Consider the following 13,303-nt stretch of genomic DNA (forward strand, 5'->3'; position numbering starts at 1 on the left):
AAGACTGCCCATTGCTTAATCAAGTCATCACAAGGACTAACACTCCAAGGCAGTGAATCTTTATAGAGTCTATGACCTAATTTATGTAAGCGGCCTAGTCATGGTCTTGTCCTGGTATTTTATGTACTGAAACAAATATAATGCTTGGACTTTTTTCCTGCCTGGGTCCCCAATCTTTGTTTATGATTGTTTATGTCGTAGTTAGTTAGTTAGTACATTAATCGGGGGGTGCACATCACGTTAAGTTGTGGTGGAGTTTGCGATTATGATAAAGCTATGGTGAAGTTTTCACCCTGAAGGATAAATCCTCACTATAAGACTACACCAATATTTTGGAGACAAGTAAACATGACTTTTTTCCTTTTGGAAACAATTTAAATCATAGGTGTCAAACTCTGGCCCGCGGGCCAAATTTGGCCCACAGACTAATTACATTTGGCCCATGAAGCCATACCAAATTACTATTAGAGCTGGCCTACTGGTATTATACAGCTAATATATATATTGTTTAGTATTAAGCTTTGCTTGTTCCATATTCAGTTTTTCAGCAAAACGTGTTTGAGTCCATAAGAAAAGATTCATTCTTATATCTGGAGGAATAAATATATTTCAATAAATATTAATGTTAGCCTGCGACTTTGTTCCAGTTTTGAATTTTGGCCCACTGTGTATTTGAGTTTGACACCCCTGATTTAAATAGTTGGTGATGTTTGTATCACTGGCTATTTTTCCCTGATTGCCAAGAGTTGGAAGAGCAATTATACAATAAAAAACACAAAAACTACATATTCTGATAGCATAGATTTAGCTTTAGGGCCCTCACCAATGAGGACTCTCATCTTCTCTGTGTTACTTTAGCAACATTTATAGGGTGATATAAGAATGTGATAAATGGCAATTAGGTTTGCACAATTTATTACTTTATTTTAGATCAAAATGAACCACATAGGGTGCCACAGTAGCTCACCTGGTTGATTAGGTGACCTACATACCAACAATTACTGCAGAGGCCTGGGTTTAAGCATGTGTCAGTCACCCACATTCTTTCTCTGTCAGCCCTCCTTTCCTGTATAACAAAGGTAAAAAAAAATCAAATATTAAAAATAATTAATTAATAAATTTACACTTAATTGTGGTTAAGCATCGATCCATGTGGGCGGAAGCAGTATGTGGTTTAGTTAGGCGCAGCAGTATGACTCCAGTTTAACTGATGCTGGGCCACAGCAGTGCACTAACTGTAAACAAAAGATAGATTTTCAGTCTGAAGTGAAGGCGCTACGGAAGTGTGTGAAACCTGCATTCTCTCTAACGGCCAGCAGGGGGCAACTCCTGTCTTTTTGTTTTGGTAATGTTATACAGATTGTATGGAATTCTATAGTAAAAATGACCCCCAGCACCCTTTAATCTCTAGTTTCATGGTGAGTTTATGATTTTCTCTGATTAAGTCTGAGATCCGTATTAGAGTCAAAAAAGATGTTTTGGGTGTGTCGAACAAACCTATTTCAAAACACCTAATGACGAAAATATTCAGCATGAGCTTTATAAGATGGGACTCTGTGGCTGTAACACAGTTTTCCCCACTCAAATATTTAGGCACAACTTGTTAATATTTCCTTCTACTGTAGTAATAGCCCAGGGAAATTAGTTGCTTTCAAGCAATGCAAACACAAATTGCTTTGACTTTATGCTGACAACACATCGTGGGAAAAATCGCTAAGCACAAGGACAAACTGCTGTAGTGTCGAGAGGATAAACACATTACATTAGCTCAGCCCTGAGTTTTAAAGTGTGTTATTGAAAGTCTGGCGTTATACAATTTTGTGAAAGACATACACGAGGTAAGGTCGCAATCCCTTCTGTTGACATAGAAACATTGCCGGGTTACTGTTAATGCCCTTTTTTTTTTTTTTGTGATATTTATAAATTTACTATAATATTAAAGAACAAATGATATGCTTTTTAAACAGCAGCAGCAATAGTTTGGAAGTTATTAGCGGTTATGAATTTGAATAAATCTTTAATGAAGGAGTTGTTACGGAATAACACAATAAATGGATATTGGATCTTTAACGTGTTTTCCGAAATTAAGCAGGCACACTGCTCTTTCTGTAACTGCCAAAGGGATTTTCTTGGCAACCCAAAATGTTGGAGTATGTAAATATTTATTTTATTTTTTTTAGCATTAATAAAGCTTGAATTGTTTCTTCTTCTTTTTTTTCCTTTTTTTTTTCTTTTTTTTTAAAAAGTACCCAAAAACAAAGTTTCAGTTTTTTCCGCATTTAATCCTCTGTTTGCATTAATTTCTCTTTAGTTTTGAGATCTACCATCCAGCCTGTTCACCCAAAATTACACCCTTGCCCATTTTACATCCAACATTTCTGCATAAAAGGACACGTTAATTACTCATAACCACATGCCGAGTGTGTCCTGTATCAAGGTTAGAAGTTTGCAGTCTAGGCATGGTTGTGATAATGTCCTTGACCGAGACAGTGAACCACAGCTTCCAGAGGAAAACCTGCAAGTGTGTAATATGACAGTAAAATTCTTCTCCAAATAGATGATTGCTAATATTGATTTTTGATTGGACAAAAGGCACATGACAGATTTTTTTTATAGCTTCCACTTTTTTCCTGATACTGCATTTCTCAGTATTTACACAGTGCGGACCCACTTGATCTGAAATGCACAAGTATCCTCTTTTTACGATTGCACTCACCAGTTTGTCAGTGCAAACTGTCTGAGCACAGTGAGAGCTGTGCATGGGAAACAATTCAACCTGAATGTGTCTTTGTTTGAGATGAAGGGCATCGCTGTCGCCGTCTGGGACTATTAAGCCCACTTTCTGAAACAGTAGAGCCGTGTGTATAAGGACAGCTCAAAAATAGAAACGTCCCTCTTCCACTCTCTCAGAGGTTAGGAAAAGGGTGGGGGGTGGGGCACGTTATCAATCTCCATGCTACTCAATGGGCTCAATTACCAAATGTCCTGCAGATTGTAGTCTGATGTGCTGAAGTTCACTCAAAGTGTTTCCGTTTTTCTTTGGTGTGTGTGTCCATTTCATCAGCTGCAATCGTCTCTAGTGAGCAGAACCCCGTCATCATCATTGCAGTGGTGGCCGTGGCGGGGACCATCATACTGGTGTTCATGGTGTTTGGCTTCATCATCGGGAGAAGGTACGCTCTCGCGGGCCCCATTGACTCTCCGCTCCTGTGAGTCTGCGCTTGTCAATTAGCTTTTCTGTCACTCACAAGACCTCCACGCCAGTGGAGTCGTCACTCACTCACGCACGCACACACAGTGCACACGCATACACACACATCCACCCGTCATCTTGTGGCATGCTGTGCTAATGGGCTATGAGGCATCATTTTTCTTTTTTTTCCACTCTAAACAAAATTTAAGCTATTTTTTGCAGTACCATTATGAAACAAGCACTCAACAATGAGAAAGCTTTGGCTCTGCATTCCTGTGTGTGAGTGTATGAAAAATCCTGAGGGCAAAATGAAGTATGGTGCTGATGTTTTTTTCCACCATCACAAAGCACCCAGTCCACTGTCATTATCACCATTCCCTCACACATTTTATCTGTTTTCATCTATACAAGTGGAATTTCATCCATGATTCATGATGGATTCATCAGAATTGGAGCATTCTAATCCAAGGTGGGCTTTTTGTGTCAAAAAAAAAGTGGCTCAGCGCTCACAGGTAGAATCAGCATGATTTTACATGACATTAATAAAGTGAGCTCTGACTGTGGTAACATCACCCTTTCTGTGTGCATCACATTAGTGATGCAAATGAATTAAACCGTTAAATGATATTCATGAGAGCATCCCCCATTGCTTGCAAAACTAAAGGTTTCTTTTTAAAATATTTTTTTAATTATTATAACTTTGTTGGTCATACTATTAAGTACTAATGAAGTTAGTTAGTTCATACATCTTCAGTCGAGTCATATGTCATTATTTTAACTATATACAATATATGAAAACATACCGATGAGTAAGTCACATTGTTAGAAATATGTGTTTTACAAGATACAGAGCATAATTATTTTTTCCTTTTGCTTGTATAAGAAAAAGCATAAAAAATAAAATAAATACATAAATAATCGCTGCTTCAGGTCACTGTATAAAACACCATCTTCAGAGTTGTGTCTTTGCCACATGCTACCTAAAATATCATTATAGAGTTGTTGCAATTAATGAATTATTTAAATTTTGAACTATTTGAGGAGCAGATAGTAACATAGGTCCCTACCTCCAAGTCTCTGAAACTTGATTTAAAAGGTACCAATGTTTATGTGTTGGAGCTGTAACTGTTGTTTTGGAAATTGTGTTGATTTTTTTAGTAGTTGCCTGAAATGCAGCCTGACCGCTAGGCCTAAGAGGTTTGCTGTTAAATGCTAATTCAATTCAATTCAATTCAATTTTATTTATACAGCGCCAAATCACAACAACAGTCGCCTCAAGCGATCATATGACCCCCAATGAGCAAGCCCTTTGGCGGCAGTGGGAAGGAAAAACTCCCTTTTAACAGGAAGAAACCTCCGGCAGAACCAGGCTCAGAGAGGGGCAGCTATCTGCCATGCCCAGTTAGGGAGAGAGAAGGAAGGCAGGATAAAAGACATGATGTGGATGTGGAATGTTAAGTAGTGAAGTCTCCACAGGATTCTGCTGAACATGGCATGTGCACAACATAAATTGGTACTTTTACTTTGGGATGTTCTGTGTAAGCTCCTTCAATATCTCTTGTCTCAAAAAAGCAACAAACAATACAAGCTTTATGAGACTGCTAAGGCTCAGAATGTCCCATCAACATATGTCCTACTATGTATGTGTGACAAATAATTTCCACTTAAACCTACTCACAACATACATAACGTGAATAAGACCATCTAACACCATTTCTGAGTAGCATACTCCATTTCTGGATAAAGCATGTCAAAAAGATCAGAAGTCTTCCTTGAATTTGGAGACGGACGAACCAAAATACTTCACTTTAGACAGAAAAAAATTCTCGAATCTTAAAACATGTAGTAGAAACAAAGGAGACATGCTTTGCTACATACGTGAGCATTTTCATCCACAGTAAGTGCATGTCCATCATTTGTGGCTTATTTAATCTTCCTATGTCATTCACCTTTTTTCACAAAGACCAGCCTTGTCCAGCAAATCACTTGCTTAAGGGAACCTTCAACACGTTAATATTGCAAGACGTGTTGAAAAGTACTTTACAGTGCATGTATTATTGGATATCTTACATGATTAGATGCTTGAGCTACTTTTCCTAGTTGAGGCTGTTGGGTTCACAGCTCCTGCTGCTCAGCTGGGTTTCTTGAGGGATTTGTCTTGCATTAAAATTCTTGTAAATTAGGGCATTTATTTCCTCTGCACAATCAGTTGATTCTGCTGCTCTCTTCGTCTTCCGCTTGTACAGGCACTGCGGGTACAGCAAAGCTGATCAGGAGGGAGATGAGGAGCTCTACTTCCAGTGTGAGTGCCTGCATTCCTTATCCGCAAACACACTTACAGCACCTGTATGTAGATGGTATACACACACGCACGTACAAATATTGCATCAATGTCTAGGCCTTAAAATCTTTTAGCACTTCGAGGCATGTCTGTTTCATCCCAACTCATCTATCAAGCAAAATCTGTTGCTGATTTGCCAGACTCAGCCTGTTGAGATAAAGAAGTCAGGGGCCAAAAACACATGAATCTGACAGCTGCCAGGCAGGGATAAAAGGACTGACAAGCATACAAAAGGGAGTCCTTTAAAAATGTAACCATAAGGCAGGTGGTTTTAGTGGTTGACAGGGTTTTTGGTGTGCATACAGTTGTAGCTGCTGCTTTTATCATTTAGGTATTTTTTTTAAAACTGATACACCACCCCTAATAATAACCCTGGAGCTCCAGCTGCAGACAGCTTTCCCAAGTGGAACCATAATGATCTGCGCTGTAGGCAAACTGCTGATTTGGAAACAAAGGGTCAGGGGTGTCACTAAGTGCATTGCTAGAGCAGAAGCAGTTCTAGGTTGGCTACTGCTAAGTATCTGATAGATCCACCTGAACAGATCACAGCTCAACCCAACCTGCCAGGGGAAAAAGCACTGGGAGAAAATACAAACAATGCTAGATTTGGGCTTAATGGACAAGATCTGTGCAATATCAAATGACGGGAGACTTCCAGGGTGACAGAGAAGCTAGATAGCACATAAATCCAACATGTAGACCCAATTTGTCTGCCATGAAGAGGCGAGGAAGTCATGATAAGACATCTCCTATCAGATCCCAGACGTCTTGGATGGACGAAGCAATTATCCGAGCAAGTCGAGGGAAATCTCAGCTGCTGGTGTCCCCTTGCCGGAGCACAATGCTTTAGCTGTATTTACACTGGTGCATTGAATAGACTGCTTTTCAGAGAATAATTGTCTCTCCGATTGAATGTGCTCGTTGTGCTGTTGTGTTGTTTTTGACCAGAGTCTTATAGCTGTAGTGTCTCATTAAATTTTTTAAGTTGACAGGTTATGTTGTTATCAGCATAAATTTCAAATACACACTGTAACAACCCCCAAAAGTGGTCTGTTAACCTAATAGTGCATAATATTGTAATTTACTGTTAATTTGGAGAGCTGTTTGAAATAGTAACCCCCTCCCTGCCCCCGTCCTCTCCCTAACCTTGTTTTGTTTGATTTATTTCCAACAAACTGTTTTTGGTCTTACGTAATGGATATTCATGAACCGTTCCCTTATCACTGATGTTGGGAATTGCACAGAGTTAATTTTAAGACGTTCCCAAATGCCTAGGGTGCCAGAGTCTAACAAAAGTAGCAAACCTGTCTCAAAATCTCATTTAGCTTCATTCATTTCTTATGATGGAAAATGTTTCATTTGCATCAGTTCTTTACCATCTCATCTTTCCTTGATGTTCTTTTCTATTGTCTTTTTCAAAGCATGTCATTGTGCATTGTCAAATCAAAAAAAAATTGATCGACTGATTTTCCAGCCTAGAGACAAGTTGTCAGGGTAGCAGCAAAAATTCATTAAGACTGTTATAGGGAGAGACTATGTAAGCAAAAGGTGATGAGCATTTTAAAAATATATATATTTCAACAATTTTCATACTGTTAGAAGATCTCTACAGGTGGGCAGACTCATTCCAGAATATTAATACGTCTTTGTATGTCTATTTTTGGTTTGGGTGACCTTTATATGGTATAGTTGCATTTGAAATGGGAACTTTATATGAAATTAGGCAGCTCATAGCAAGCTAGTTTGAAACAACACATTATATGTAGTTTGATTTGACCTACTTGAAGACCCAGATATTTATTTCAAGTGGTCCAGTTTCAGTAACTTACCTAAGTATATTCTTTAAGTCCTGGTGGTAAGGGTTTAGATTTGGGATATCATCCAAGTTCCTTAATCACCTGACGTACCTCTAAACCGAAGTACTTCTCTAAAAAATTGTTTAATAAATTTACCACAAAAACAAATTTATTTACATTTGTTTACAAAACATCCTTTACATTTCTAACATATGGTTTGGTAAGTTTACTGTTACTCTAATTATCAATGATGGCCCTAATCCCAAATCCTTAACTTGTGTTAGAATATGCAGTTTTTGGCCTTTAAGGGTGTTTAGGGATTAGGGCTATAATAGAGATATGTAGTGCTAAATCTAGACCTCAGTTTTAAATCCATTTGGTCGTGGGTAAAGTCAATAAGATGTCGTTCAAAAATTTACAAAATTGAGATCCATCATAATTAAAGATTAAACGTTTTAACATGGATATCAGCATTAGGACTGTGATAGGTCTAAACAGAAGTGTCAGCAGCTAATAAGACCGACTTTAACAGACTTCAGTTAGTCCAGAGTAAGGCAGCCAGATTAGTGTTAGGATGTTCATGCTATACCAGTATTGGATCAAATGCATAATAAACTTTTTTTGCTTCCAGTACAAGCTAAATTACACTACGGCTTACTTTTATTTATAAAGAAAGCAACACTGTTAAACACACCACATTTTTTCTCTGCTCAGCTGCAGTATCCAGATGAAATATATGATTTTTAACAAAAGCGCAATATAGTAATTCCTCAAGCCAAAAGTAACGTTTTGAAAAACTGTGATATTTAGAGCATCTTTTACGTGGAATAAACTGGCTTATGCAATTAGAGAACAAGCTACTATTCCTAATGTAAAAAAATAAAATAAAGTCTATTTACACAGTTTTTAATTATTGTAAATATTGTAAGAGGCCAGTGTTGTGACCTGTTTTTTATTCTTGTGTATTGTGCCTAATATCAATAACATTGTAACATATATTTTTACAATTACAAAACCTCACTGTGGCTGTAAGAGCCAAATGATGTGGATATTTTTTTAATCTACTTTTTTACTGTGTAATGCTGTATTAGATCATACTTCATCGCTTGGGCCCCAGAAAGACCACTATTGTGGAAGCTAATGGGGTTCCTTATAAATAAAATAAATACATAAATAAACACCTTTGCTTATCAGTCTGAAAATTATACAGTCCAAAATAAAGACACTTAAATTTCTTTGATAAATTCCTGAACCCTGAAAACCAATGTCATTTAGCAACTGCAGAACTTCAAAAATGAGTCAAAAAATTCAAATACATGCAAAACCCCCCAAAACAAAACGTGCTCACTGTTGGCTATAAAGCTTATTGTTATGAGCAAACTGATAGGAGATTTAAGAGTGGGATAGCCCCGCACCCACTCAATCACACATAAAAATACCCCGCTATCCATAGAATGATATCATGGATAGAAAAGCACCGAGTTGAATACAGCCGGTCTCTGCAAAGAGGTGAAATGTAACCAACAACCTCATAAAAAGCACAACGCACAGGTTACTCAAATCTTAGCTTCCCTTTTTTGACACCAGCCGCTGACTGCTCAGCAATTCCCTCTGACTCACTGGCCTTACCAATCGTTTGCCTGTCAAGCACCCGCTGGTGCGCAGTGTGCATATTTAATCATTAACAGTAATCCTCTTACCTTTCTACAGTTAAATTTCCAGGCACCAAAACCTACATTGACCCCGAAACCTACGAGGACCCGAACAGGGCTGTCCATCAATTTGCCAAGGAGCTGGATGCCTCTTGCATTAAAATCGAGCGGGTTATTGGAGCAGGTGAGCCCATCCCATGTCTCTCAGCTCTTTGTGTTTAGTCAGTCGGTGCTCTCGTATATCACACTGACAACCAAATATTTACACCTTGAATGGGGACACAGCTTTATGCATCGTGTATTGATGGAGCAATTGCAAAGAGGGGAAAAAAGTTCATTGCAATTAATGTGTGGGCTACATTTGGTAGAGGCAATCACAGCGCTACCCACAGCTGAAAAATTGCTGCCACATGGGTTTTACAGAGGCGGTCAATGACAGTATCTATGCATCTCTAGCATGTCTTATTATAGGTGTGGGCTGCATTCCCCTGAGTATAACAAGGTGTCACACTCCAATTTGTATTCCTGCTCTGCACAGCTGCTTTGTCTCAAAATACACTAATAAATTTGTCATCTTGAAGTGCTGCTTCTTCGTTTTTTTGTACCCACTCTCCACCTCACTCATGAAGTTTCACCTCACGCAGGAGAGTTTGGAGAGGTGTGCAGTGGCCGACTGAAGCTGCCTGGAAAACGGGATGTGTCAGTTGCCATCAAGACACTCAAAGTGGGATACACTGAGAAGCAGAGGCGTGACTTCCTGTGTGAAGCCAGCATTATGGGACAATTTGACCATCCTAATGTCGTTCATCTGGAGGGAGTCGTGACGAGAGGTAAACACAATGTTTAAAACTCTAAATGAAGGAGTTCAAACATTCTGTAAGACCTGCATTATCAGAATAGATTTAGCTGGCAAAGTTCGACTGACGTACCACATGAAATTAGTCGCATTTCCTCATTTAGATGCAGTAATAAAAGGAGCAGATGGTGAGCTTTAATTAAATGCAATGAAATGTATGGTTAAAAATAACTGCTTTTTATTAGGGAGTACTTTGTGAGCAAATAAAATGTAGGTGTTAATTAATAATCCCCTTTCTTTTTTATTTCTCCAGGAAAACCAGTCATGATTGTCATCGAGTACATGGAGAACGGCTCATTAGATGCTTTCCTCAGGGTAAGTATAACCTTCGATGTGCAGGAGGCTCTGAGCGGCATCTTTTGTAACTTTTCCCTGCAGTTTGCTGGAAAATGTCTCAGAGAGTGGGGAGTCTGCAGCAGAATTTGTGCAGTGCATAAATATCATAAATCTTGTGCTGAAGCTGCTGCAGTGCTGTGACCTACATTTCCATCATGGTCAGTGAAAATGGCTGACCTGTCTGTGTTTTACTGTGCCATGCAGAAACACGATGGCCAGTTCACAGTCATCCAGCTGGTGGGAATGTTGCGGGGTATAGCAGCGGGAATGAGATACCTTTCCGATATGGGATATGTCCATCGTGATCTGGCTGCACGGAATATCCTGGTCAACTGCAATCTCGTGTGTAAAGTGTCTGACTTCGGCCTGTCGAGGGTGATAGACGACGATCCCGAGGCTGTCTACACAACAACCGTGAGTCAATTAAAGCACTTGCTCTCCCCACCAAGAGCCCTGTCTGAATTCTCTAATCAAGTCACTGCTTGTGAATGTTAGAGTGAGCACCAGCCTACTCTACACCATTTTTAGTATGTGAAACTGTGTATTTTACCACAACTTCCTAACAGGACGGTCTTTTGGAATGCTTTAAAGGTGTAAGTCATTAAAATCGAATATTTAATAATGCTTTAGAGTTCAATTATAATTGTTATATAAATGAAAATCATTAAAATGTCTGGAATTTTAAATGCTGTTATTAGTGGCCATCTGGCGAATTCACAACAGGGAACAACCTGAATTCTTCAATAATCAAGAGACCCTTAAAGTGAATCAGATTAATTTGTAAAATTGTAAAATGGCAACACTAAAAATGGATTTTACTCATTAGCATTATGGTGAAGGGAAGGACTGGAAATGTCCTCAAGAAAAAGATAAAAATGTGTAATGTAATATTTAGGGTGGTTCGAATATATGATGGACATTCAATTGCAACTCCACAAAATACCAAGCCAGTACTTCAAGTGTGTAGTCTTTCAGCTGATATCGGTTTTGTGAGCAGCAAAACAGTAAAAATGGTAAAACATTAAGTTTGCATTACATTTTTTTACATTGTAAAAAGAAGAATGGATGCACTTTCGTCAAGGTTCTCAGAAGCAAAAGAGCAAGACCAGCCAACTATTTACACTAAGCTTTATGACATTGATAAAGGATTTAGTAGCTATTAAATCTTATAGCTAATAACTAAAAGTCGGTAAAAGTCTGCTAAAGCTGTTTTGTGTCTTATGTGTATTTTTGCATATAACTGAAAAATGCATAAAAATCGTTTGATACTGTTTTACTGAACAGGGTGGAAAAATCCCTGTCCGGTGGACTGCACCAGAAGCTATTCAGTACCGTAAATTCACCTCTGCAAGTGACGTGTGGAGTTACGGTGTTGTCATGTGGGAGGTTATGTCGTATGGAGAACGGCCTTACTGGGACATGTCCAACCAAGATGTAAGTTACTTCTGGATGTACGTTCATAACATGACTGACAGGAAAACACATTCACTGGTTTCAACACTTGTAATAACAATAATAATGATAGTCACAATTAGATCTTATTAATGTAAGTGACCCAAATTATAAACCAGTGTTAAGGGTCTCAGTGCACTGAAGTCTGTGCATTACTTCCAATCAGATTCTTGAATGAAAACTACTATTTCACAAAATATTATCTGAAGCCAGACACGAGTTGTCAGAGTATGACAATTTCCCCAGAAGTTCACCCTTAATTATGACTAATAAAGTCCTCCCATTAAAACATTGAAAAAAATCACAGACAGAAATTCTGGTTCGCAATTCTTTTTTGAGGTTTCTTACAAGATCCTCATGAGAGCAGCTCTGCGATGACAGTAACCTTGGGCTTAATTAGTTCAAGAAGTCTTGCTATAATCATGCTGCTTGAATCCATTTGAAGGAGAAACAAGCCTGAAGTGGGACATGCATTGAAATGAAGCCCTGAGAGCATGGATTTGGTAGTGTTATTAATATAAATAACAGGAGTGGAAAACACTTGTCATGCAGAATGCTTTTGATTCAAACGTCTTTAAAAGTTTATAATGACTTATGGTAATGGGAACCAATGTGACTAGCAGTGTTGAACCAATTACACTGCAAACAAGTCAGCAATGAGAGCAAAGACATTTGCTTTGCTTAAATTTTAAAGAACTCCTGCAAAAACATAAATGCCTATTAGGGGTGCAACGATATTCGTATCGATATTGAACCGTTCGATACAGTGCTTTCGGTTCGGTACGCATATGTATTGAACAATACAAAATTTGTAATTTATTTTATCAACTTTCCTTCTGACGATGCTGTCTGTGTTGAGCGCTCAGTGAATCTGCGTTCGACTACTCCGCCTAGGCTGCACTGTCGAGCGCAGATCCACTGAGCGCTCAACACAGACAGCATAGTCAGAAGGAAGAGCGCAGGGCAAGCTAGCAAGACAGAAGTTAAGCTCTCCTTGCAACATTCAGATCTGGCGTTTGGAATTATTTTGGTTTTCATGTGACGTATGACCCTGAAGGTAAGCGAGTCATGAACTAAAGTAAAACAGTATGTTGGATGTGCCATGCAATGCTCAATTACATGGGTGGGAACTAGTGTGTTAGCGCAGTTAGCTCGTTAACGTGTAGGCCGTCTAGCCCCATGCACGGGGCGATCGGCGGTAGCTCGTTAACGGAGATTTGCCGTGTTGTGGCGTTAAGGTCATTTCAACGAGATCAACCTGAAAGCACTAGTGGGAACACAACGAATATGACTGCACATTTACGCCGACATCATCCTAGTGCAAAGACAAAAACAACAAGCATGCTACTAACTTTAGCCGAGTCATTTAGACAGCTGTTAGCACATGATTCTCCTTATGCTGCTGAGAATATAGCCCAGAAGAAGCGGATAGTATAGCTTTTATTTTGGAAAGAGACATTTCTCTGTAATAAACTCTCTTTTCCAAAGATGAGTGATTCCTCAATCAGATACAGGGCTTGCAATATCGCTAGCCCGACGTCCCGGGGCTAGCAATTTTTTCAGTCGGGCTACCAAAATCTATCTCTTCCCTGCCCGTCGGGCTATTGTAGGAAGGAAAAATATATGTCAATGCTTTTGCATTCTTTCGGAAATGTAGCTGGGTAATTATGTCATTGG

At 38.9% G+C, this 13,303-nt stretch overlaps 1 protein-coding gene across 4 annotated transcripts in view; it reads left to right on the forward strand.

The window, feature by feature from the left end:
• The window catches only part of epha7 (eph receptor A7), an 86,499-nt gene that overhangs the window by 63,111 nt on the left and 10,085 nt on the right, over positions 1–13,303 (forward strand). Inside the window, exons 8-14 of one of the 4 annotated variants that reach the window (XM_085382420.1) lie at positions 3,065–3,209; positions 5,440–5,495; positions 9,053–9,166; positions 9,627–9,812; positions 10,092–10,153; positions 10,379–10,588; positions 11,459–11,608. In XM_085382420.1, coding sequence (XP_085238546.1) covers positions 3,065–3,209; positions 5,440–5,495; positions 9,053–9,166; positions 9,627–9,812; positions 10,092–10,153; positions 10,379–10,588; positions 11,459–11,608 — 923 coding nt within the window. Of the gene's footprint in view, positions 1–3,064; positions 3,210–5,439; positions 5,496–9,040; positions 9,167–9,626; positions 9,813–10,091; positions 10,154–10,378; positions 10,589–11,458; positions 11,609–13,303 lie in introns of all 4 variants that reach the window. The other 3 variants (XM_085382419.1, XM_085382422.1, XM_085382421.1) reach the window with 3 other exon arrangements.

Source organism: Rhamphochromis longiceps, linkage group LG15, assembly GCF_057381845.1.
Source record: "Rhamphochromis longiceps isolate RC_006_pf linkage group LG15, R_longiceps_female_GT1.1, whole genome shotgun sequence".
Classification (NCBI taxonomy): Eukaryota; Metazoa; Chordata; class Actinopteri; order Cichliformes; family Cichlidae; genus Rhamphochromis; species Rhamphochromis longiceps.